Source organism: Lithobates pipiens, unplaced genomic scaffold, assembly GCF_037356315.1.
Source record: "Lithobates pipiens isolate NorthernLeopardFrog02 unplaced genomic scaffold, aLitPip1_a1.2 Scaffold_18, whole genome shotgun sequence".
In the NCBI taxonomy this organism is placed as follows: Eukaryota; Metazoa; Chordata; class Amphibia; order Anura; family Ranidae; genus Lithobates; species Lithobates pipiens.
Window position 1 is genome coordinate 349,186,271 of NW_027507758.1, and position 23,416 is coordinate 349,209,686.

The 23,416-nt window shown below is 41.2% G+C and overlaps 1 protein-coding gene across 1 annotated transcript in view; it reads left to right on the forward strand.

Annotated features, from left to right (window-relative positions):
- Nucleotides 1-22,127, forward strand: part of XXYLT1 (xyloside xylosyltransferase 1) — a 345,164-nt gene extending 323,037 nt beyond the window's left edge. Inside the window, exon 4 of the mRNA XM_077487464.1 lies at nt 20,250-22,127. Within this exon, the coding sequence (XP_077343590.1) occupies nt 20,250-20,646 (397 nt within the window). The 3' untranslated portion in view covers nt 20,647-22,127. The remainder of the gene's footprint in view (nt 1-20,249) is intronic.
- Nucleotides 22,128-23,416: the final 1,289 nt, after the last annotated feature.

A 23,416-nucleotide genomic window follows, 5' to 3' on the forward strand; every position in this document is an offset into this window, starting at 1 on the left:
ATGTAACACCTATTCACGGTGAAAATAAAATTTTGCCTTATAAGTAGACTGACAGAAATGTCTCAGTAGACCAAAAAGAAAAAAAAAATCACGATCCAGAAATGTCTGAAAAAGTACGGATGAGTAACAAAAGAAAAACTGAAGAACAGAGTTAAACACAGAAATGTGCCTTAGCACTCAGAATAAAAAGATGCGATTTCCAACGAAATCTGAACAGGTATACTCCTGCTTTTCTCGGGGGGACGATAAACTTGACCATAACGCCGGTACAACCCTCCGGAGCAAGAAAATGAAACAAAAATTGTGGGCACCAACTTGTAGCAAGTTCAGGTATGGCGATCAGGGGTACGCTTACCGTCCATTACCTCTTGTTGAATTTCGTTCTGACGAGGAACGATGTTCCACTTTTCTAGCAGTTGAATTCCTTCTTCCAGATTTGTGATCGTGTAGTCACGGTCTCCTCTCATCACCACCAATTTCGCCGGGTATCTCCAACGATATGGAATTTTGTGATTCCTTAAGGGTTTAGTGATCGTCACCAAATTATGTCTGCGCTGCATTGCATGAGCTGAAAGATCTGCAAAAAAGGAAAGTCCTTGCATGGTGTCAGGCATTTGAGTTGCATTTCTGGTCGCTGCCATAAATTTTTCTTTAACATGAAAATAATGGATACGGGCTATAGTATCTCTTGGAAGTTGTTCAGGAATATGTCGGGGTTTCGGTAGCCTATGGATCCTGTCGATTATCAACTCTTCTTCGGTTAAATCTGGCAGTGCATCTTTTATCACTTTGCAAAAAAAGGATACCAGCTCCTGCGGCTTAACTGTTTCGGGGATCCCCCTTATCTTTACATTATTCCTTCTAGAGCGGTCCTCGAGGTCCGCTACCTTTGATTTCAGCCATTGAATATCATCGTCACGGTCATTATGTGCGTCCACCATTGCATTGAAAGTGTCAGTGAATTCGCCCATTTTATTCTCAATATGGGACACTCTGCTGCTGACCTTTTTAACCTCTGATTTGCACTGTTGGACTAATTGTAACATATCGGTATGTATTGCGCCTCTCAGAGTTAGCAACATCTCCTTCATAGTGGAGTCCATAACTGGGGCATTAGTGGTGGGGAAGGCCGCAATGGCGTCTTTAAACTCTAAAGTATCATCTAGTGCTGCATCTTTACCTTCAGAGTCTGAGCCTGCTGGGGATGTATCTGTCAGTTTCTGCCTTGCTTTGGCTGGGCTATTAGAAGCAGATGAGGCTCTGGAATCCGGAGAACGCTGAGTACGCTCTGTTTCTGGAGAGCCATCTCCTCTCCATCCCCCTCTGGCCTGCGGGGAGGACGGACGTGCCGCGCTGGAACTATGGCCGGCGCCATCTTGGCTGACGGCGCGGCCTGCTCGGGCGAAAAAGTTTGTTAATTTACCGGGTTCTCTCCGGTCTTTACGTTTCCGCGGCATTGTCGGGACGTTCAGCGGTACCTCCGTAGGTAGATTATGGGAGAATTCGGTGCCCCACGTCGTTCGGCTGCTCTCCGGAAGGTAGACGCGGCGGGAGCTACTCGCTTACACAGCCATCCACTCCGCCGGCCGGCTCCGCCCCCTGTTCCAGTGCATTTTTGATGCGTTTTCAGATGGGTTTTTTTTTTTTTTCGCTGACTGAGGTCCAGTGCATTTTGGTGTGTTTTTTTTTATGCGTTTTACCGAGTTCCAGTGCAGGAAAAATACAGCATGTTCTACTTTTTTTTTCTGGAACTGACTACGCTGGTGTGTAACCATATAACCTACTTTCTCATTTTTGATGCAGAAAATAAAGCACTGGACTGCATGTGGTGTGAACTGGCACTTAAAAGTGCATTTTCAATGGCCAAGGATCACTCACCAAGTATGTTTTAACTCGGATTACAATCTGCCATGCCGACTGTTGTACTGTACAGCTATCAGAATAGCATCTGAATGGATGCAGATGCTTTTTGACCAGCAATTTTCTGCCCAGGTCCTTTGATGTTCCAATCAAAGGATGCTGAGCAGGAGGGTGGCAACAAGGCCACCTGCAAAGCTAATTTCAGCCAGTTCATCAGAAATGGCCATTATTATTCCCAACCACTACCCCCAACAAGGATGTCGGTAACAATATTTTTCACGATAAAAAAAAACCTTGGAAAATAAAACTCAAAATCATTCAAGTGTTTGGTGTTGTTTTCCCCTCCAATTCAAAAAAACTGTTATGGAGAAAACTTAAGAGGCAATATCCCCTCACTTTTCATAGACCTCCTCTTACTTCCACTGTTTGTAGGACAGGAAGTGAAGGGATCTCTTCTTGATTACAGGGCACTTCTTAGGATAGGTATAACATCAATACAAAAGGAGGTGGCACTTGAATCAAAAACGTTTAGATGACACCGCAATGTGCGTTATCAGACAACAGACAACGTGGCCTCGTTCACACAAGACAATGATATACTTGCTCCATGCAGGGCTGTGTTTTGCCGCCATGGGGATGCTGGCACAACCACTGCTCCAATGTGACATATGTGCGGGTATAAGTGCACGGCCTCAAACTCACTCTGGGTGTGTTTGGGGACATACCTGCATGCATGTCATATTGAAATACTGTGTCTGCGTCCGTGCAGCCCCTGTTTCCCAATAGGCATTTATTGGAAGTACCCGCACAGGAATGCGCAGAGCACTTGTGCATCCTGATACGGGTAAGCACAGCCCTTCATGGGGCACAGATGTGATCATCCCAAATAAACAGAGCCAGAATAAGAGCATCATGTGTCTGGTGCTGAGGATTTTGGTGGGCTTTTTTTTATGGAAATAATTTGAAAATGAATGCAAACAAATGCAGATCGCATGTGGTATTTAGGTGTCTGGACACATTTGCCCTAAATACTGCATGCAATACAGACCCTTCCCTGCCTCTCTGCTAAACTCTGCACCTTTATCCACCTCACCTTAGTAAACCTGTGCATTCTAAATCCCCCTGCTAACCTCTTCACCAAAATTATCCCCTGCACCCTAAACCCCCCATCTCTGTTTAACTCCACATGCCCCTGCTCATCTTTGCACCCCAGCCCCCCCTGCACATCACCTCTTTGGTCATATTTGCCCAAACTGTAATGCCTTTTCTGTTTACCTCTGGACACGCCCCCCACATGCTCCCCAATCCATTTGCTCACATTTGCAGTACTGGCTGATGGCAGGCTCAGTGACTGTGGCAGGCAGGGCTTGTTGTATACCCCCATTGGCAGCATTCAGCAAAAGTAATGGTGGACCATAGCTCAGGAAGTTTGACAAACCTATGAATGCTCTAACAATTTACATATCAATGTTGCTGCAATTTACATATCAATCATGTGTCCACTGCACACAGAGCAGGGCTGGGCAGCATTAGTGACCCACTCACACCACTGGGCTGGGCCTATCTTAAGGAAGGGGCCTGGAGCCGCAGCTCCAATGGCCCCTATGCTAATCCAGCCTTGCATGTGAGGCCTAGTGCGCATCCTAGTGGCAGACTGATATGTTTATCATAGAGGAAAAAAACGTTTGGCTATTTTGAGCTGATGTAATTTGGGCTGGTTGCCAGGAGAAGAACCTGGCATCATAAGTAGTGCATAACTTTCTTTGCAGACACTGCCTTTCACTAAGCTATCTGAATATCGTAATGGAAAAAAAATAGAGAGTTTAAAAAAGTGGTTGTGTGCCATGTGTAACGCAAGGATTTTCTCCTTTCTCCTACTTTTTTCTAATTCTCCCCTCCTCCTCTTACATTTTTGGACTTGCACATGCGCAGTGGGGAACTGGCTTCCCACATCCAAGATGGCGGCACCGGGGACCCAAAGACTGGCAAAACACTGGCCTAGGAGAGGACAGAAATTAATCCCTGGTTTGGTGTGTGTGTTTTTATTAAAAGTTAGCAGCTACAGTATTTGTGGCTGCTTTATTTATTTATTTTTTATCAAACCTCTAACTCTTAGATCAAGCTGTTGTTTCCAAGGCTCACTTCCTGGAAGTTATGGCCCCTTTATTACATATTGTGTTGTGGAGTGCTTAATATAGAAAACAAAAACAACTTACAGTAAGGAGAAGAAGGGAAATCACAAATGTAATAAACCAGCTATGTCCTTTATATTCTGGTGTTTCTTTGTTTTAATTTCCAGTAGTTACAAAACTTTAATATGAGTGCATACAGTTTACATTTACCAGTATGACTTTGCCTGCCGTTGTTCCTAATATTTAGTACAGATGTGAGCCATGCATAATTAATAATACATATGCAGCTTATCAGTAAAAAAAAAAACAATGTTGCTGTCCACATATCTGATGTATAGGTCAATAAATTAGGACGTATTGTTACAAGTTAGAAAAAAAATAGTGCTTTTAAAAAAAAATCAGTTACCTGAATAAGAATGCTTTGATGGCGCTTAGAGCAAGTTTAATATACAAACACATGCAGCCGTATTCTGCTTTTTCTGTTTATTTTTATAGGAGAAGACGAACAGGGGGTAGAGATATTTCCCCAGGCCACATCCAGCTGCCCAGTAACACAGCTTTTTAGAAGACTTCAGTAATGGAGAGATATGAGTGAGTGCTGAGACAGCAGGGGAAGTCCTTGTGGAATGTCCTGCTTGGCTCTTTGTGTTTCAATGCTTGGAAGTGCAATCCTGCAGATGTTTCCTCAGGCGAGAGACGCTGTGTTTACAAAGAGCTCTTTCAAGCTAGTGGCCCTCTGGAGACCAGTGTTGGGCATGAAACGGAATGCACCATGAAGGTCAATGTGAAGCTTGCGTTTACTTTTTAAAATTCATAGCCACAGCACTGTTTTAAAGAGAAACCCCAGTCATAACAACACAGCAGGCTAATTGGAACCAAGCATGACAGAGCATTCCTTCTACAGGCTTACATTTAAGGGTAGTATAGCAAATATCCATTCTTACAGGCAACTGCATTCATTTGGAATTGCAACTCAGTTGGAAAGCTAGTTGTGTATTAGTGATAAAATGGCTTTTTCTAGAATGCCCCCACCTAAAATAAATTAGGAGTTAGATAATAATTAGCAATTCTGCCTAGCAGCACTAGGACTACTTGACTAGAGTTTGCATGTTCTCTGTGCCTGTGTGGGTTTCCTCTGGATACTTTGGTTTCTTCCCACACTCCAAATACATGCTAGTAAATGAATTGGCCTTAGTAGGTTTACTGTATATATGAATTTGAGTTAGGGGACCTTAAATTGTAAGTTCCTTGAGGACAAGGAGTGATGGAATGTACAATATATATGTGTAAAGCGTAAGTAAATTGCTGGCACTATAGAATTACCTGTAGTAAATAAATATTTGCCAGCATATCTTCCACCTGTAGGAAACAGCTGAATTAGGAATGTTTAGAACCTCTGTCAGTTTTATAACACAGTAGTGAGATTAAATCTAACATGGACTCAATGTGTGCCCACACAATGTCAATGTGTGCCAACATATGATTCCAATCAGTGCCCACCAGCAATACCTGCCAGTGTTTCCTAATCAGTGATGCTAATCAGTGCCACTCAGTGTCCCTCAGTGCCACCTATCAGTGCCCATCCATGCCCATCAGTGCCACCCATAAGTACCCATCAGTGTTGCCTTTTAGTGCCCATCTGTGCCGCCTATGAGTTCCTATCAGTGCTGCATATCAGTGCCACCTATCAGCGCTGTTAGTGACGCATATCAGTACCCATCATCAATGCCACCTCATCCATGCTCATCAGTGCCACCTATGAGTGCCCATCTGTGCCGCCCATCTGTGCCACCTATCAGTGTCACATATCAGTGCCACGTCATCTATGCTCATCAGTGCCCGGCAGTGCAGCCTCATCAGTGCCCATGAGTGAAGGAGAAAATGTACTTATTTACAAAATTTTATAACAGAAACAAAGAAAAACTTTATTTTTTTCAAAGTTTTTGGTATTTTTGTATTTGTTTAACAAAAAATAAAACCCGCAGAGGTGATCTAATACCACCAAATGAAAGCTCTATTTGTGGGAAGAAAATGATAAAAATTTTGTTTGGGTACAGTGTAGCACGACAGGCAATTGTACTAGCCCGAATGTAGTTCCGTCGTAACGAACTAACGTCATCACGTTCCGTACGATCGGATTTTCCGACAACTTTGTTTCGGAAAAAATCAGTCGGATTTTGTGGTCGGAATTTCTGACCGTGCGTACGGGGGCCTACTCTAAGTATTTCAATATTGCTGCACGTGTTGTAACAGACAGCGAACGCCTGCTGATTTGGCCTACCTTCCTGTGCAATACTCTGCAGTGCAGTTTGGCAGCCTTGTCATTTGAAAGGACTGCAAATTGCACCAAACCACACACTGAGTAATGCATGCACTACTTTTCAAAAATGCTCTGCACCAAATCGCATGATACTGTGGTACCATGTGAGCGGGTTCCTGCAAATGCACTGCATTTGATATCTCCATTTGGGGTGCCATTAACAATGTATTGACACTTGCAGGAAAGTGCCTTACCTGCACCACGTTCTGCTGTGAACCAGCCCTCACACCTAATCTCAGGAAACACTGGAACTTTGGGTGGAGCAAATAGTACGTTTATAGTCACTAATAGTTTGTGCATAGGTTTAAATTTGCTCTGTGCATTTGAAGGAGAACCTGTCTGATTAGAAATAGGAAGCTTTGTTTCTGTTTGTTTTACCTTCTTTTCCATTGGTATTCTTCTTTACTTCCTATTTGTAGCTGATGACTTTTATTTTTTTGTACAGGCTGAATCTCCGCTTTAAGTATGATTACTTTTCATAGCATCATTTAAGTGAACTATAGTCTTTGTGTATAAACTGGCAGGGAAATATTTATATGATTACATCATTCCAGCAAATGAAAGTGCTGTTGATTCATTTTGTTTTTATCATAACTGCATTGCAGGTTTCAATTCTGCCGACCATTAGGGAACAGACGTTATCGAAGCATGCCATAAAATGCACAGGAAATGCGGTATCTTTACTAGCTCTTCATTTCAGCAGATGAGATCATTTCTTCTCTGCGCTCATGAAATTAGTGGCCCTTGCAAACACCGAGCAGTGATCAATGATATTTCAAGACAATATGACTTTGTAATATCTAAGTTTAAGGATGCATATACATTTTTAATATTCTACATGTAAAAATTGCACAGAAAAGGATGCTGACATTACACACCCCATTGAACACATGCTCAAAACACATAGTTGTCTTTTTGAAATTACAGAAGAATCTTAGATTGATCAAATGAAAATATTGTTTTGAATCAAATACCAGGTAGTAGCGCTACCACATAACTATTAACTATAACTAATAACTGCTTGTCTTGAGGGCAAAAAAAATTCACATATGTTAAAATCAGCACTTTTTTCTAGAAAATTACTTTGAATCGCCAAACATTTTATATTTTCTGAAAGCAGAGGAGAGGCCCAGAGAATAAAATGGTAGCTGTTGCAATTTTTTGTGTCACACAAGGTTTGTGCAGCAGTTTATCAAATGCAAATTTTCAGGAAAAAATACGCTTAAAGGGTTAGTTCACCTTAACAGAAAATATGTAAGGGTGACCTAACTCCAGACACCCCCATCTCCGTCCCTCTGTGCTCAAATGCAAATGCACACCAAAACGCATATAAAAATAGTGATTGCACTGCATATGTGAGGTGTTGCCACAAACATCGAAATGAGAGCAATAATTCTAATACCATAGCTCATGTTTAACTCTAAACTGATAACCTGTAAAGGTAAATTTTAGGTACAGTAGTTTGTTGTCATATCACAGGTGTGCACAATTTGAAATCTTCACATGTTTGGCTGAAGAATAGTGGGGATTTCAAATCCCTGGACCACTTAAGTGACTATGAGGTTAATGACAGCAAGGACCAGAGAGTGGGGGGGGGGGGGGGGTGCCTTGTTGGGTCACGTTTACATTTTTTTTGTAAAAGTGAATGAACACTTTCAATGAATTTTAGTGCACACAAACAAAATCTGTTACATTTTACCAATTTTTGGTAAAATATCATATTGCGTGGAGTAAATAGATGCCAAACATGCCAAGATTTAAAATTGCGCCTGTGAAATAGCGGCAAATTACGGTATTACGGTTTCCAGAGGCAACATTGGACAGCCTTTACAGCTTATCAGTTTAGGGTTAAACATGAGTGTGTGGTGCAATTACAGTTTACATATGCGTGCTGTACACGTTTGCATGGGGGGGGGGGGTGCTTTTAAAAATATATATATAATTTATTTTATTTACTTTTTGTTTTTACACTCTTTTTTTTATTCAACTTTATTGCTTGCACGAGGGGTGAACAAGCCCCTTGTCATTGATTTGGGCAGTGACAGTTACTTTTTTTGAGACATCAGGGATCTATTCGCACCCTGATGTCTCCCCTGCCTTTCAAAGTATCCAATCAAACACAGATTGTGTTTGATCAGATGCTTCCCTGGCTGATCCGACAAGGGAATGACAGCACTGAAACCTAAAGTGACAACATTTTCATCGCTTTCGACTTCATTTTTCACAGAGGCGATCAGGAAACAAATGTTCCTCAGTCTTCTCTGTGGGCAGCTGATCGACCACTTACAGCAGTCCCAAGCTCCCCGGTGGATTCCGGGGACCAAACCGGTCCAGGAGGACGTGGTACTTGGACATATTCAAATAAAGACTGGTATTTATTCTTTATGAGCCAGCTAAAGCCAAACACAACCCATCACTAAGGTTTACTATTTAAATACAGTGTTTCTTACTAGTTCTCATGTAGAGTCTGCTAAAGTGAAAACATCTAAAAAAAAAGCATGTTAATTTACAAATACGCACACACACAGTCTGTGTTTTTTTTTTTTTTATATGAATGTATACAATTTTGTTATTTTATTTTTTGTCCTGTTCATTTGTATACTTTGTCATTTATCTATCCTTATACAGATTTTTGTATTGATTTAAAAAGGACCATCTTATACTAATCATGAGCAGCATGGTGTCTGCAAGTGCTACACTTCAAAGTGGTGCCCTGGATATTTAAATGAAGTGAAGAGTTGTTTTTGTACAAAGAAGCATATAATGCAGGCATTTTAGATGTTTATTCTCAGCCTTGCAAGGAAACATGCTGGCTTTTCCTGTTTCCGAGACAATGTCGCTCTGAGGCCGTTCGAAGCTGTATGACCTTATTTCGCATAAGCTGACCCAGACAAGGCTTATATGTGTACCTTGCCTCTACAAAAATGCAACCTCAATTATATTTGTCCTTCCAGTTCTGTGAATTGGAATTAGAAATGACATCTCTTGAACCAGACAGTCTCCCTGCAAATCCTTTATGCACAAACAGACGATGACATGGCTGTCTTAAAATAACATATCTTTAGTTAAGAAAAAGTTTTGTTTCTGCCAGAGACATGTGTGTAAATGTAATGCTGAAGGAAGGACAGGTGTTGTGGAAAAAATAGTGCACTGAAAATGTCCCCATACACAAAAAGCTTGGCTGATAGATTATGCTTAAAGAAGAGCTCCAGACAGTTTTCCAAAAATTTAATGTCAGTTGCTGCAAAAACTTTAGCAGCTGACCTTTAATAAACATCCAGGGATCCAGTGTTTTCATCTAGGCCAGTTCTTCACCAGTCTTTGGGTTCCCAGTATGTTAACTGTGGGAAGCGGACTGTGATTCCTTGCAGCTTTACACTTGGGCTGCTCTGGGTCCTGTGAATGGTCCCACAGCCTCCTGGGACCTGTGATGTGTCCCAGAAGGTGATGGGGAAAAAAATAGGTAGCCATTTCCTCTCATACATAAAAAAAATATATATATTCCAAATCCAGCAGAGGAAGGGGGAGGAGGAGGAAGCGTAGAACCTCCCCCTTTGGGTGAAATTCTGCTTTAAAGAACAGACAAAAAGACCAATCCATTATAGCATAGGGTGTAATACCTATGTTATAGAGCATATTCAATGGAAAAGTGCAGCTTTCTCTTTAGAGGAGCCTGCAAAACTGCATCTGTTAACAGCAAGGTTAGTGTATACAAATGACTTACCTTGGATTTAGGGAATTGACCGATTATCGGTGCAGCCGATATTCACTTTTTTAGAAGTATCAGTATCCGTCAAAAACTGACCGATATTGCTTCAAGGAGTTTTACTGGTGTGATGCATGTAGCTGCATGCATTACCCTGGCATTGTTCTTTAGAGCAGACAGTTGGCTTTATTGTGATAACATATGCGGCTCAGCAGCTGCTCGGCTGTTATTACAAGCAGCGGGAGGGGATGTTCCACCCCTCCCACCACCTTTTGCCCCTCACCCGGGCCCTCCTGTCCCACCGGCTGGCCGAAGACCCGAACACAGCCGATGCTGTGTTCGGGTCTCAGATCTAGTAACTCTGAAGCGGTCATGACATCACTTCCCAGATTGCTGGCATCTTAAAGGCGCCAGAATAAAGAAAGTATTCAAAAACGCAGATTTTGAATACTTTGAAGTGTAGAGGAGGGGTTTGGGGTCTTATAGACCCCCGATCCCTGCATAAAGTGTACTTCTCACATGCCTATTACTGTCACAAGGGATGTTTACATTCCTTGTGACAGTAATAAGAATAAGTGTACAAAATATCGGCTATCAGCAGGAGAGGTGGTCAAAATATCGGTATCGTATCGGCCCCGAAAAAACGATATTGGCTGATCCCTACTTGGAGCAACAGACCTCTGAAAGTTCATGCACAGAAAATCCGGGTCTGGTCTTGCTTCTCTTCCATTTACCGGACTTTGGCGAGTGCAAGTAGGCTTTATAAGTTTTGAAAACTGCAAGTGGACTTTAAAAGATTTGGAGATTGAAAGTGGGCTTTAAAAGGGTTTGACCTGTACTGCCTTAAAATTTGTTGTTTTTAACCAAAAAAAAAACACTTTAATTGTTCAACCAACCTTGTATACCAGGCATGCCTGCCAGACAGCACATCCAGGATCTGCATTCCTTAAGACTGCTATAAAACTATCGCTGTATTTCTCAGGTGCATTATATATGTGAATTTGTAAATAAACAGCCACCTGCAGTTTAACTTTTATTTATGATGCACCAACATACATTGCAGCTTACACTATCAGACGGTAGACATGTCAGTGGTGATCGTATAAAGTCAGCCATCATGGTGGTTGAGAAACATATTCTTCCTTGTATGTATTAAAGCAAGACCTTTTTTTTTTTTTTTTTTTTTTTTTTGTAGTACAGGTGCTCTTGATGATCTGTATTTTCAGTAAAATCATTAAATATTGCTGCTTATCAGAACTTCTGTAGGTGTTGGCCAAATGTTTACTTACAATAGCATGCCAAAGATTGTTTCCTGCAGTGGTGTGTGCAATAGACTCTAAAATGCTGCTCTGCACAACACCTATTTCCTCTCTTGTTAGTCAGCCCCACTCCTAACCTTTAGATCATATCCAGTTCCAGTTATGCTCATAGACATATTCTGATATTTCTCCTAGCACTCAGGAAATGTTTTGCTTAAATAACCTTGTATGACTGAATGCACTTTTTTTTCATCTAAAGCTGAACTCCATGATAAGCAACTATTGTCTAAATACAAGAGGCATGTGCATTCTTGCTTGAACCTAGGTGTGTTTTTTTTTTTTCTTCCAGATCTGTGCAGTAATCCAGTGTGAAACTTTGCCATTGTGTAGTAGTTTCCTGTAATAAAGACCAGTCACTACGGCTCTTTGTTTGTGCACAGTGACTGGTCTTGTGTCTGTCTCCTACTGTGCAGGCAGTCAGTGGATGGGTCTGCTGGGTCCCTCTTACAGCTCTGCTCTCTGCACAAGCAGCATTGCAGCATACCTCCCAACCATCCCGGATTCGCTGGCTTATACACTCCTGCCCTATATAAACAATACTGTACATTATATACTTCTCACCAAAGTGTTCTTTAACTCAACAAATGCTGCTAGCTATGCAGTCTCTGACTATTTTAAAGAAGTTCTTCTTTAAGTTACGCTCAGAAAAAGCAATCAAAGCATATTTTATAGGCACAAGGAAGCCTAGGTTTCGTGTAACCACGCCGCTTAAGCCCCTATCCCTGTCACGTTTAGCCACACCCACATTAGTGCTGATAGTCCCTTAAAGTGGATGTAAACCCGATTCATAAAATTTGAGCTGGGCACATCTATCTGTAGTGTTTTCTTATCTCTCTCCAAAGCAATGTGTCCCGTAGCTGTCTCTTGTTCCGTAGCTCTGTTTTCAGCCTGATAACTTCTTGCACGTTCTCTGAGATGGGAAATAGAAGTGTGTGTTTAGGAGGTTGCTATAAATTAGCAGATAGCTTGCCGCCGCAGAGCTGTGAAAGCATTTTCATTCTTCTACCAATGTAGAGGGTGGTGTGTGCCTTTCCTCTAACCAGCTGCTCCCAGTGTAATCCAAGACTTCTCTAACAGTGCAGAATGAGGAAGTGAAAATTCTTACCCGATGTAAGAATTCTAAAGAATATAGCTGAAGACAGTAGATATACATGTAAAACGTATGTGGGAAGATTTGTTTCATCTCTGTGTATCAACTGAGCCTGCTCACTTCACTGGGTATGTGTGAGGGTTTACATCCACTTTAAGTGTCCCAAATTCTGAAAATCAAAAGTTGGGAGGTATATTTGCAGAAATGATATCACTGCTTCTTTAAAAGGTAATAATTGGGTTTGCAAAGACATTAGGGGCACACAAATTGTGTTTGTGTGTATATGTGTGTGTGTGTATATATATATATATATATATATATATATATATATATATATATATATATATATATATAAAATAAAGTATTGAACACGTCAGCATTTTTCTAGGTAAATATATTTCTAAAGGTGCTATTGACATGAAATTGTCACCACATGTCGGTAACAACCTTTGCAATCCATACATACAAAGAAACCAAAACAAATATGTTCAGAAATTAAGTTTATGTGTAGTAAAATCGAATGACACAGGGAAAAAAGTATTGAACACACTAACTGAAATTTAATAATTCATACAAAATCCTTTGTTGGTAATGACAGCTTCAAGACACCTCCTGTATGGAGAAACTAGTCACATGCATTGCTCAGGTGTGATTTTGGCCCATTCTTCCTCAAGTTAGTTGATTGGCTGGACCATTCTGGCAGCTTTATTTTCTTACTTTGAAACCAATTGAGAGTTTCCTTGGCTGTGTGTTTGGGATCATTGCCTTTCTGAAATGTCCACCCTCGTTTTTATCTTCATCATTCTGCTAGATGGCAACAGATTTTTATCAAGAAAGTCTTGGTACATTCATCCTTCCTTCAATGATGTGAAGTTTGCCAGTACCGTATACTGAAAAACAGCCCCACACCATGATGTTCCCACATCCAAACTTCACTGTTGGTATGGGGGTGTTTTTGGGATGATGTGCAGTGCCATTTGACCTCCAAACATGGTGTGTATTATGATATCCAAAGAGTACAATTTTGGGCTCATCTGACCTGACTATATTCTCCCAGTATTTCACAGGCTTGTTTAAATCTTGTGCAGAAAACTTTAAACAATCGTTAACATGCTTTTTCTTCAGCAATGGAGTCTTGCAAGGTGAGCATGCACACAGGCCATGGCGGTTGAGTGCATTACTTATTGTTTTCTTTGAAACAATCGTACCTATTAATTCTAGGTCTTTCTGAAGTTCTTCACAAGTAGGCTCTTGAACAACTCTTCTGATTATTTTCACTTCTCTGTCAGAAATCTTGTGAAGGGCACCTGGTCGTGGCCAGTTTATGGTGAAATTATGTTCTTTCCACTTCCGGATTATGGCCCCAACAGTGCTCACTGGAACATTCAGAAGTTTAGAAATCTTTCTGTAACCAGTACCATCAGTGTGTTTTGTAACAATAAGGATTCAAAGGTCTTGAGAGAACTCTCATGAGATGTTTCTTGTGGGACACCTTGGTAATGAGACACCTGTTTATGGGCCATCATTTGCGACTGAACCAGCTGATATTAATTTCAGCTGATGTCTTTGCTTTCCATGCCTTTTTGCACCTCCCTTTCTTCATGTGTTCAATAATTTTTCCCTTTGTCATTCCATTTTATTACACGTAACTTAATTTCTTAACTTATTTGTTTTGGTTTCTTTGTATGTATGAATTGCATAGGTTGTTACCGACATTTAGTGACAATTTCATGTCAGTAGCACTTTTAGAAATATATTTACCTAGAATAATGGTGACGCGTTTAATACTTATTTTTACCGCTTTTTATGTTTTTTGAGAATGTGATGGAGGTGTGGGCAGAACAGAATGCTTGGAGAGAGACCTATTTGCTGAGGGGTTCTTTTATTGAGGGATTTAACAAGCAGAGGTTTTGGCAAAGGGGTAGGTCCACAGAGCAGCAATCATGGGTACAGCAGGAAATACAAGTAGTAAGATCATGGACAGTAAGTATACTCAACAATGGATTAATCCTGGGTGGCATCACAGTACAGCTGGTAACAAGTCCTGGAACCTAAAGCAGCACTACTGAATGTCAGTGCTAAGTCCAGAGACTCAGTGATATTTTTCTGAGGTCCAGTGAGGCCAAAGGCAGCAGTGCAGAACAGCAAGGGAGTAAGTCTTTGGGGGGGGGCAGGGTAGAGTTTCAGGCACAGCAAGGCCAACATAAACAGCATACAGCAAGGATTGGATCCAGGCTCACAAGGCAGGAATCTGAGCACAGCAAGCGGCACATGGCAACATAGTACAATTAGGATGGTAACGGAGACTTCTAGGTCACAAGAGAGGGAAACACAGCATCTGCTATTTTGTACTTGCCCAAGCAGAAAGCCTAAATGTATTCCACTTCACTGTGAGTGATGTTAATGCCCCAGAAATAGTTTACAGGTTGTCTGAGAAGGTAGAGTTCCCCCCGAGGCAGCTCCGGTGTCTTGCTTTTGTGGCAGTTTCCCTTTAATGCATTGCTGGAACATGGGCAATTGACATTGCTATTGTTATTAGGAGTGCCTGATTCTATAGCTGCCTTCTGTGCATTACCTTTTTGGATACTTTGTACACCAAGTGTTTATATAATTACCATGGATGATTACTGATTATGAGTCATAGACCATTTAGTTATTAGGATACAGACATTTGATAGTGCAGGATAATTACACCCTCAACACATCCAGGTAAAACTGATTTTTCACATGTATGTAAAGTGATTTTACTCATCAAAGCAGTTTTATGATTTTCTTAAGTAGCTGCACTTTTGTTTTACCAGACTTCTTACTGTACTGTATTATATAAGAAGTGATGTCTTTGATGAATGATAAATTATGCAGTGATCTGTGTGGGGGGAACTCTCAGGCATGAGTGGAACAATAAGCATGTCATTGGGTTCTAAACGTCATTATATAATATATATATATTTTTTTTCATTTGTGTTTAATCCGTGTCTACCTTTAGCTTTTAGCCAGGATGAAGGTCTTATGCAGTTAGAAAAATGGCTAAGTATATGCATGGTATGAAATATATGTGCACTTTTTTCAGCCTGAATCTTGGTGCTGGCTTCCAGGCACTGAGATAAGGTTACCACCTGCACAGATTTTATCAGGTTTTTATTGTTTAAAGCAGGGCTTGACAAATTTGCTTTGAATCTAGGAACCAGTTAAAAGTTAGGAGCTAGTTTTTTTTAGAGTGGTATGGATTGTCAGCTCCCGGGGTATGGGCAGTCATTTTCACCCCCTAACCCTAACTCACAATGGATCACCCAGTCAATAACTGGCAACAGATGGAACTGGTTGGGTCTGGTAGGTGCCACTGGTTGGCTTAGGCAGGTGGCACTGGATTGGAGCTGGCAGATGGCGGTGGCACAGGTTTGTGACTGACAGATGGTACTGGTTGCCACTGGCAGGTGGCACTGGTTGGCACGTGGAACTGACAGATAGCACTGGCAGGTGGCACTGATTGGCACTGGCAGGTGACACTGGTTGGCACTGGCGGGCATTGGCAGGTGGCACTGGTTGGTGATGGCAGGTGGCACTGATTGGTGGTACTGGCAGGTGGCACTGGTTGGCAATGGCATGTGGCACTGGTTGGCACTGGCAGGTGGCACTGATTGGCAGTGGCACTGGTTGGCACTGGCAGGTGCCACTGATTGGCGGTGGCACTGGTTGGCAGTGGCACTGGCAGACACTGGTTGGCACTAGCAGGTGGCACTGGTTGGCTGTGGCAGATGGCACTGATTGGCACTGGCAGGTTTCACACTGAGCACTCAGTAACTGTGTGAAACTGACAAGTAACAGAGAGGAGCTGTCAGAATTGAGCTTAATGTCGGGGGTGAGTGGGACCCAGCAGCCATCAACCACCAGCCAATGATTGGACTGCTTAAGAAAAGGGGCGGGGCCACAGACACGTAGCAGCCCACCCAGATCCCATTGGCTGGTGTTTGATAGCTGCTGGGTCTCGCCCACCCTGGCCGGGTCCTGCCCACCCCCAACATCAAGCTCAAATCTGACAGATCCTCCTCTCTCCTATCTGTTACTTGTCAGTTTCACACACTCAGCGGCTCTGGCAAGCATCAAGCGCCGTGCTACGTATGGAGAAGGGAGGAGGAATGGCAGCCAGTGTTAATGCACTGCATGTCTGGGGCATCGGGAGTTATAGTAAGTGGGCTGGTGGCAGCCTAGGTGCCAGGGTGCGATTTCTGGTCGCCGTAGCGACCTGGCGCCTGGGGTTTGTTGAGTCCTGGTTTAAAGTGAATTTGTCAGCATGGGATCACTTGTATGTCCAAGAAGAATGCATATACAGGCAGCCCACGAGTTCCCAACATTCCAGTTACGAATGAATCAGATTTGTGAACAGAAGGAGAAACAAGAAGTGAGAGAAAATCTACCCCTAGGAAGGGAAATTGACTCCTGAGTTGTCATGGGGAAAAAAAAGGTGTCTCCATGGAAGGTTTATCACCAGCCCTTGTTTCCACAACAACCCAAATTTTTCTAAGTTCATTTGTCACAGGGACAGAAAGGGAGGTGAAATCTACTGAACAGGTGCATAGACCGTAAAACAAACATTACAGGGGTGTTAACCCTTTCATATGCTATCCAAAACATTTTTGGCTGAAGTTACACTTTAAAAATGTACCTAATCCAACTTGCTTGCAAATTCAACTTAAGAACAAACCTACAGAACTGATCTTGTTTGTAATGTAGTATCTTCTGCTGACAGGGTTACTTTAAATAGCTGCAAGAGCCCCTCTTACTAGAATAATTCATACCAAACTAGACAGTGCAGGACTGGGGCAGAACATTTACTGGGCCTGAAATGCTATCAAAAAGTAACATAGCTACAACTACGAAGGCAACCTTACATCCTACACCTGGGCTTCTGTTCTCATCACAATTACTTTTTACTTTTTTGATACATGCACATTCAAATGCTGTTTATTTAAGGTAGAATGTAAGTAAAAAATGATGCAGATAAAATAGAAATTACATAAGAACTTGTGTCAAAATGAATCTGATTATAAGTTGTGTAGGCCTTGATGAAGTGTAGATCAGATACCTTCATAAAGAGCCTACATTAACATTTTATCGCTCTCATTCTGGGCCTTTGTTCCATTGTGCACTCAACACTACCAGATACAGAACACAAACTCTAAGGGGATAGGTCTTTATGTGCCTACTCTCACCCATTCCAAGAAAATACATGGTCCCCAAATAATTTATGTACTAAAGGTAAATGTACAGGAAAGGGTAGGCTTAGTTCCAAGGAAGGAAAGAAGTCCTCCTAAAACATGTTGGCAAGATTTTTCTTAACTGTCAAGTTATTTTGCTTACAATATTAGAACTTCTGGTAGAGCCGGTGTCTTAGAGGGACATCATTTGTCAGGGCTGCCAAGTGTTTGTGATGAACAACCCCCTACAATTATATACCAGATGTTCATCTTAATTGGCATTAGGTAAAGGAGCAGTATGCAACTTACATGAGAGTAGTGAGACATTTGCATCTAATTAACTAAGAGGTACTGTTGAATCTGATATTGAGGTAGGACTAAATTCAGTTAAAGAGGAAGTAAACCCTGATGAGTTTACTTCCTCTTTCATTCCCTGCAAAGGCAAAGCATAATGGACTACTATGCATCGCATAGTAGTCCATTATGTGTCACTTACCTGACACAGGAGCCAGCAAAGTCACCTCTGTCCCCTGTAGTCCGGCGCATCCATCTTCTCGGTGGGGTCTCGTAGCTCTGCCGCTGTCATTCGGCGAAGCCGCGACGACGTCACTCCCACGCATGCGCACGGGAGCCGATGCACGTGGCATCTTCGTCGTTGACGATGCCGCGCTCAGTGCGCCTGTGCGCCGCTGTCTTCGGGCAAATATCTCCTAAACCGTATAGGTTTAGGAGACATTTCTTGGACCTACAGGTAAGCCTTAATCTAGGCTTACCTGTAGGTCAAAGTGTGTTGTAAGGGTTTACAACCACTTTAACAGGTTGTCTTGCTTGTTACATACCTGTTATTGCAAATGATCTTGTCTGTTGCACCACATTTTGGTAAGCAACTTTGTGCTTGTTTTCTCTAATATATCATGAACAAAGTTGCCTGTTACAACTAAATCTCTCACCCACCTTATGCAGTTAAGCATTGATTTTAACACAAATACTATATGTAAGCCCTTTCATAATTTAAGACTTGTTTTTGACTAGCAGTGTTCTAAATCGTATGTGTTAGTGTGGTATAAAATCTTGACACATTTATCCTCCTGGGAGAATTGCTGTCTCATGCCCAGTACTAGAAATAATCACTGAGCTCAGGACACTGCAGGAAAGCCTCTGTATATAGATTCCTACTGGCAGACATTATGTCACCTGAAATGATAGAACAATGCATTGTTAAAGTAAAAATGTATTCTATAACAGTCCATCTGACTGTCCACAAACAGAACAGTATACTCCAAATTAATACATTGTCTTCCATGACAACATGGAAGTATAAAATGGGACTTTGCTATTAAGTAGGCCTGAGGTCAGAACAAGTAAGCATAGTCTGAAACCAGACATTGGATATACTTAGGCACTTATTTATTCATTGCAGATATTTATATAGCTACATTGTTGTACATTCACATCAGTCCCTGCCCTCAAGGAACCTATAATCTAAGGTCCCTTTCTTTTATACGTACACACATACTGGCAATTTGGAAAGGACCTATTGCTAGTATACATTGGCATTTGTCAAGGTCAGCTTGGCAATGAGGCAAATGGACTGTTAGCATCCCACTACAGAGTTGTAATGAACTGTAATTTAGGGTTCACACCACTTTTGTGAACCCCACTATTTGTGTCTGCATTCTTACTGCGTGGTTCAGGATCTTCATTCCCAAGGTTAAAATAAACACATTAATGTAGTTAATTTGAATTGAAGGGGAGTAAAAAAAATGTGGTTTTCATTGAGGCTAGGAAAACCTTAGCTTCTGCTGTTAAAATCTGCTAGTTACTGTACTAGCCCACAAAAGAGGGGTGGATATTTTGCACCATCTTAGAACGTTTAGTAAGGTTTTACACTTGGATTGCATAACGGTATTATTGCAGGGTTGTTTAATTATGGTCTATACCTTAGTGATGCTACTAAACCTAAAATATACTTTTATAAATTGTTAATAAGGCAATATAGTTTTAGTGTCTATAGATGAGGTGTGGAAGTCTTAGGCCAGGTTCACACCTTAGATGCGGATTTCTCCGCATCCAATTCACATAGCATGAGAATGTGACCGGCTCCTTGCATAGAAACGCTGCGCGTCTTTGGCTCAATTTCAGGCCAAATTTAGGCATAGATTCTGCACTGATTTGTCCCTGAAATGGGGAACAGACGCACAACGCTCCTGTGCGATCTGCGGCCGGTTCCAGTGTGAACCCGGCCTTAGACATACATCAGAACAAAAGGTATTAAACATAAAAAATAGAGGTAAGTTTATTAAACACACACATTTCCTGTCAAGAAGAAAAATATCTATCATTTTGGATTCTCTGTTGATTAAAATTGACATCAGCTTGCAGAGGTAGCAAAAAACGTGGTGCAGAAAAAATATTTTTGTAAAATATTTCAATTTCTGTGCATACTTTTACAGTACATGAGTTTATTTGCATTACATCATGTGTATATAATGTAATTTTCAGTTTTTTTGTTTAATGTATTTTTGTTAATGCAGTAATTATCTATCTACATAGATGTCTACACAACCATGATTGACTGTATTCACCCTCAGGCCTAACCTAATTTTGTTCTTCTTGTTTCCTGTTAGACACACATTTTGGCAGTACCGTCGTGAGAATCCAAACACCAAGGTAGGTAGTCCTCCCCCAGACGGAATGCCTGGGTTTAACAGTGGAGTTATGCTGCTGAACTTAGAAGCTATGCGCCAGTCCAAACTTTACAACGAGCTGCTGGAACCCAATGCTGTACGTCAGCTTGCAGAAAAATATCACTTCAAGGGACACTTAGGTGACCAAGACTTTTTCTCTATGATTGGGATGGAACATCCAGAACTCTTCTATGTCCTTGATTGTGGCTGGAATAGACAGCTGTGTACCTGGTGGAAGGATCACGGTTATGCTGACATCTTTGATCAATATTATCAATGCGAAGGTCATATCAAGATATACCATGGCAACTGCAACACTCCAATTCCAGAGGATTAGATCTACCTACTGTATATATTTTTACCAGGTTGTGCTTTGTGGAGTACATGTACAAATGGCCATAGTCAAGTCAGACTACCAGTAAAACTATACGAGCATCAGGATACTTGGAACTGAGTTCAGATAAAGAGAGCTACCTGTTTCTGGTTACACATTGCCACCAACTGTGGATATAGCTCTTATGCCCTGTACTTTCTGTAATTTTATTTCAGATACATATTTTATTCTAAATAGCAGGGTTATTTTTGGGACAGTTTATATACCTGATGAGTATTATGTGCCTGAAGCACTATGACATTATTCCGATGTCAGAAAAACTGGACGCAATAGAGAATGGCTGCTGAACAAATTTTGAGGGCAAGTGTCACTGTAATTGTCTCCTTTTAATGTATTAGAACCAACAAACATAAACATTTGTTGTTTTGCAATGTGCACACATATGAATGGACATATGTCGCTTAAAGAATGTTGGATGTTGCTTAAAGAATTGCCCTTGTGCACATGGGCGCTTAGCAGTTCCTGTGTGCTGAGGCATAAAATATCCTGAGCTTTCTTGCACCTAAGGACACATGCTGCATATGACCACCAGTAGACATGATTGGTTTTCCTACCATGCTCAAGTAAATGGTGGTGGCCTTGGGATTTGTGTATTGCACTCCTCTCCAAACCCACCATTTTTGCATTTGGGAAGAAGCTTTCTACATACATGCACAGGTAAACGTAGATGCAGAAGCCTGACCACAGCTGTACAACCATTCACTTGTATTAATAGCTGTACATGTGGCTCCCCGGGCACCAGAAAATGCCAGGGATTTTACACCTCAGCACACAGGAGTTGCTAAGCGTCCCTGTGCATGAGGCCTTAAATATCCTTTCTTTGCCCTTGTTCAATTACAGTTCTTTATTGCAGTGGAATGTATTTAACTAAAAAGTCAAAAGTATTGTTTTTGTAACTTCCTGTTTACATTTTAACAGTCATTCAGCTTTCTATGTAATTTTCCTTTTTAGCCTCTAAACCTCAGACATGGCTTTTGTTCAGAATCCTGAATATCATATGATAAACTGTATTTTTCAGCATTGCAATGTAAGCAGCAGAGCTTTATCATCATGTTCATTATTATAACTGTATCTGTATAACATTATCTCATCTTTTATGTAATGAAAATGAATGTACTCAGTGAACAAATTATAAGTGGATTCCCTCAAATCCTTATGTGGTTCCTATGAATCAGTTCAGATTAAATACAATCCACGTCAGAAACCAGAACCCGGAAGAGACAACAGGCACAGGGCAGGTGCTGTCAGCCCGGTGATGCTAAACTGAGAACTCACATCTACTTTGCTTGTGCCCGGAAACAGTGGTTGGTCTAAGTATTGGGTAGTTGTGTCAAGTAAAAGTGAATGAGCAATGGTATGGGCAACAGAAACTGAGAAAATACTTCACCCAGACACTACCACTGTAATAAAGCCTTCTGTATGTACCCCTTTATTTATTGTGTCTGTAAAAAACTAAGAGGACTTATTCCTATGTTATGAAAGAGATTTTGTGTGTGGTCTGCATGCCATGGTGGTTTGTTTAGTGACCTGTGTTGGTGAGACATTTCACGGTACCCCATAAAGTGAGAGGATAACACCCACAAGGCCTCATTTCACCCTGAACTCATGCTTATGCACACTGTTTTTCAGTATCCATAATAAACCTAGACCTTGTTAATTGTTTTCAATGCCGATTCAACATGCAAATAATACATGACACAGGCAAGCATACAAAACCCGTGTGGATACATTGCCATCAGATTTATTTTTTAAGTTATATTCATCCAAAGTCACAGTATGAGTATGTTTTTACATGTCATTGGTTTTCATATATAAAGCAAAATATCTGTGAAGAAATCTGATGGTAAAGATGTATGTAGTTCACATGTGTATCACAAGCATTTAAAGTATAACTAAAGGCATTTTTTTTTGTTTTGGATAGAGTGGAGAGGGATTAGAACACTTGTCAGGTTTTTAATGCCGTCTCTGCCCCCATTAGGGAGATTCACTCTATATGTGTCCTGTTTACTGTTATCACTGAACATTACACATTTTGGGTTGTCCCCAGAGCAGTAATGAAGGTTAAATGTGCCGATGGGGACACTAGTGACAACCAGATTCCCTCATTTTGGAGGAATTTACTCTGACCTCCTGTTTTTTTATGAGGTAGCAAGTGGAGGGAAATCTCCCAAATGGGTCACAAATTGCACCTGAGAGGGGTTATAACTCTCCCTTATTGTATCCAAAATGAAAAATACAAGTTTTGTCTGAAGTTCTACTTTAATTTCCAGACACGTTCCATAGCACAGTGTCTCACTTCCGATGTCTAAAATTTGGTTAGATAAGTGCCTGCATTTCATCATACAATTTATTTGCTTGAGCCATTTAATCAATAACTGTTTAGCTTTTTCTAGCTGTCCAAAATGGACCAGATAGTCTATAGTTTTTCTAACTCGTTTCTCAAAGTTTGCGTGATTTCATCTTATAGATGGATAACACTTAGACCACCAATGAACTTCCGTCAGGCTATTAAGCAAATTGCACTCAAATCTGCCTTCAAATGCACCTGTGCCCAGACATTAAAGTGGAACTTCACTCTCTCAATCAACATTGATTACTTTTAATCCTTGTGCTGCTAACATTAGTAAATCAATAGGAAAGGATATCATATTTACTTGTTTACATTTTTGTTTTTTACATATCTTCAGTTACTTCCTGATTTCCAGACCTAGGC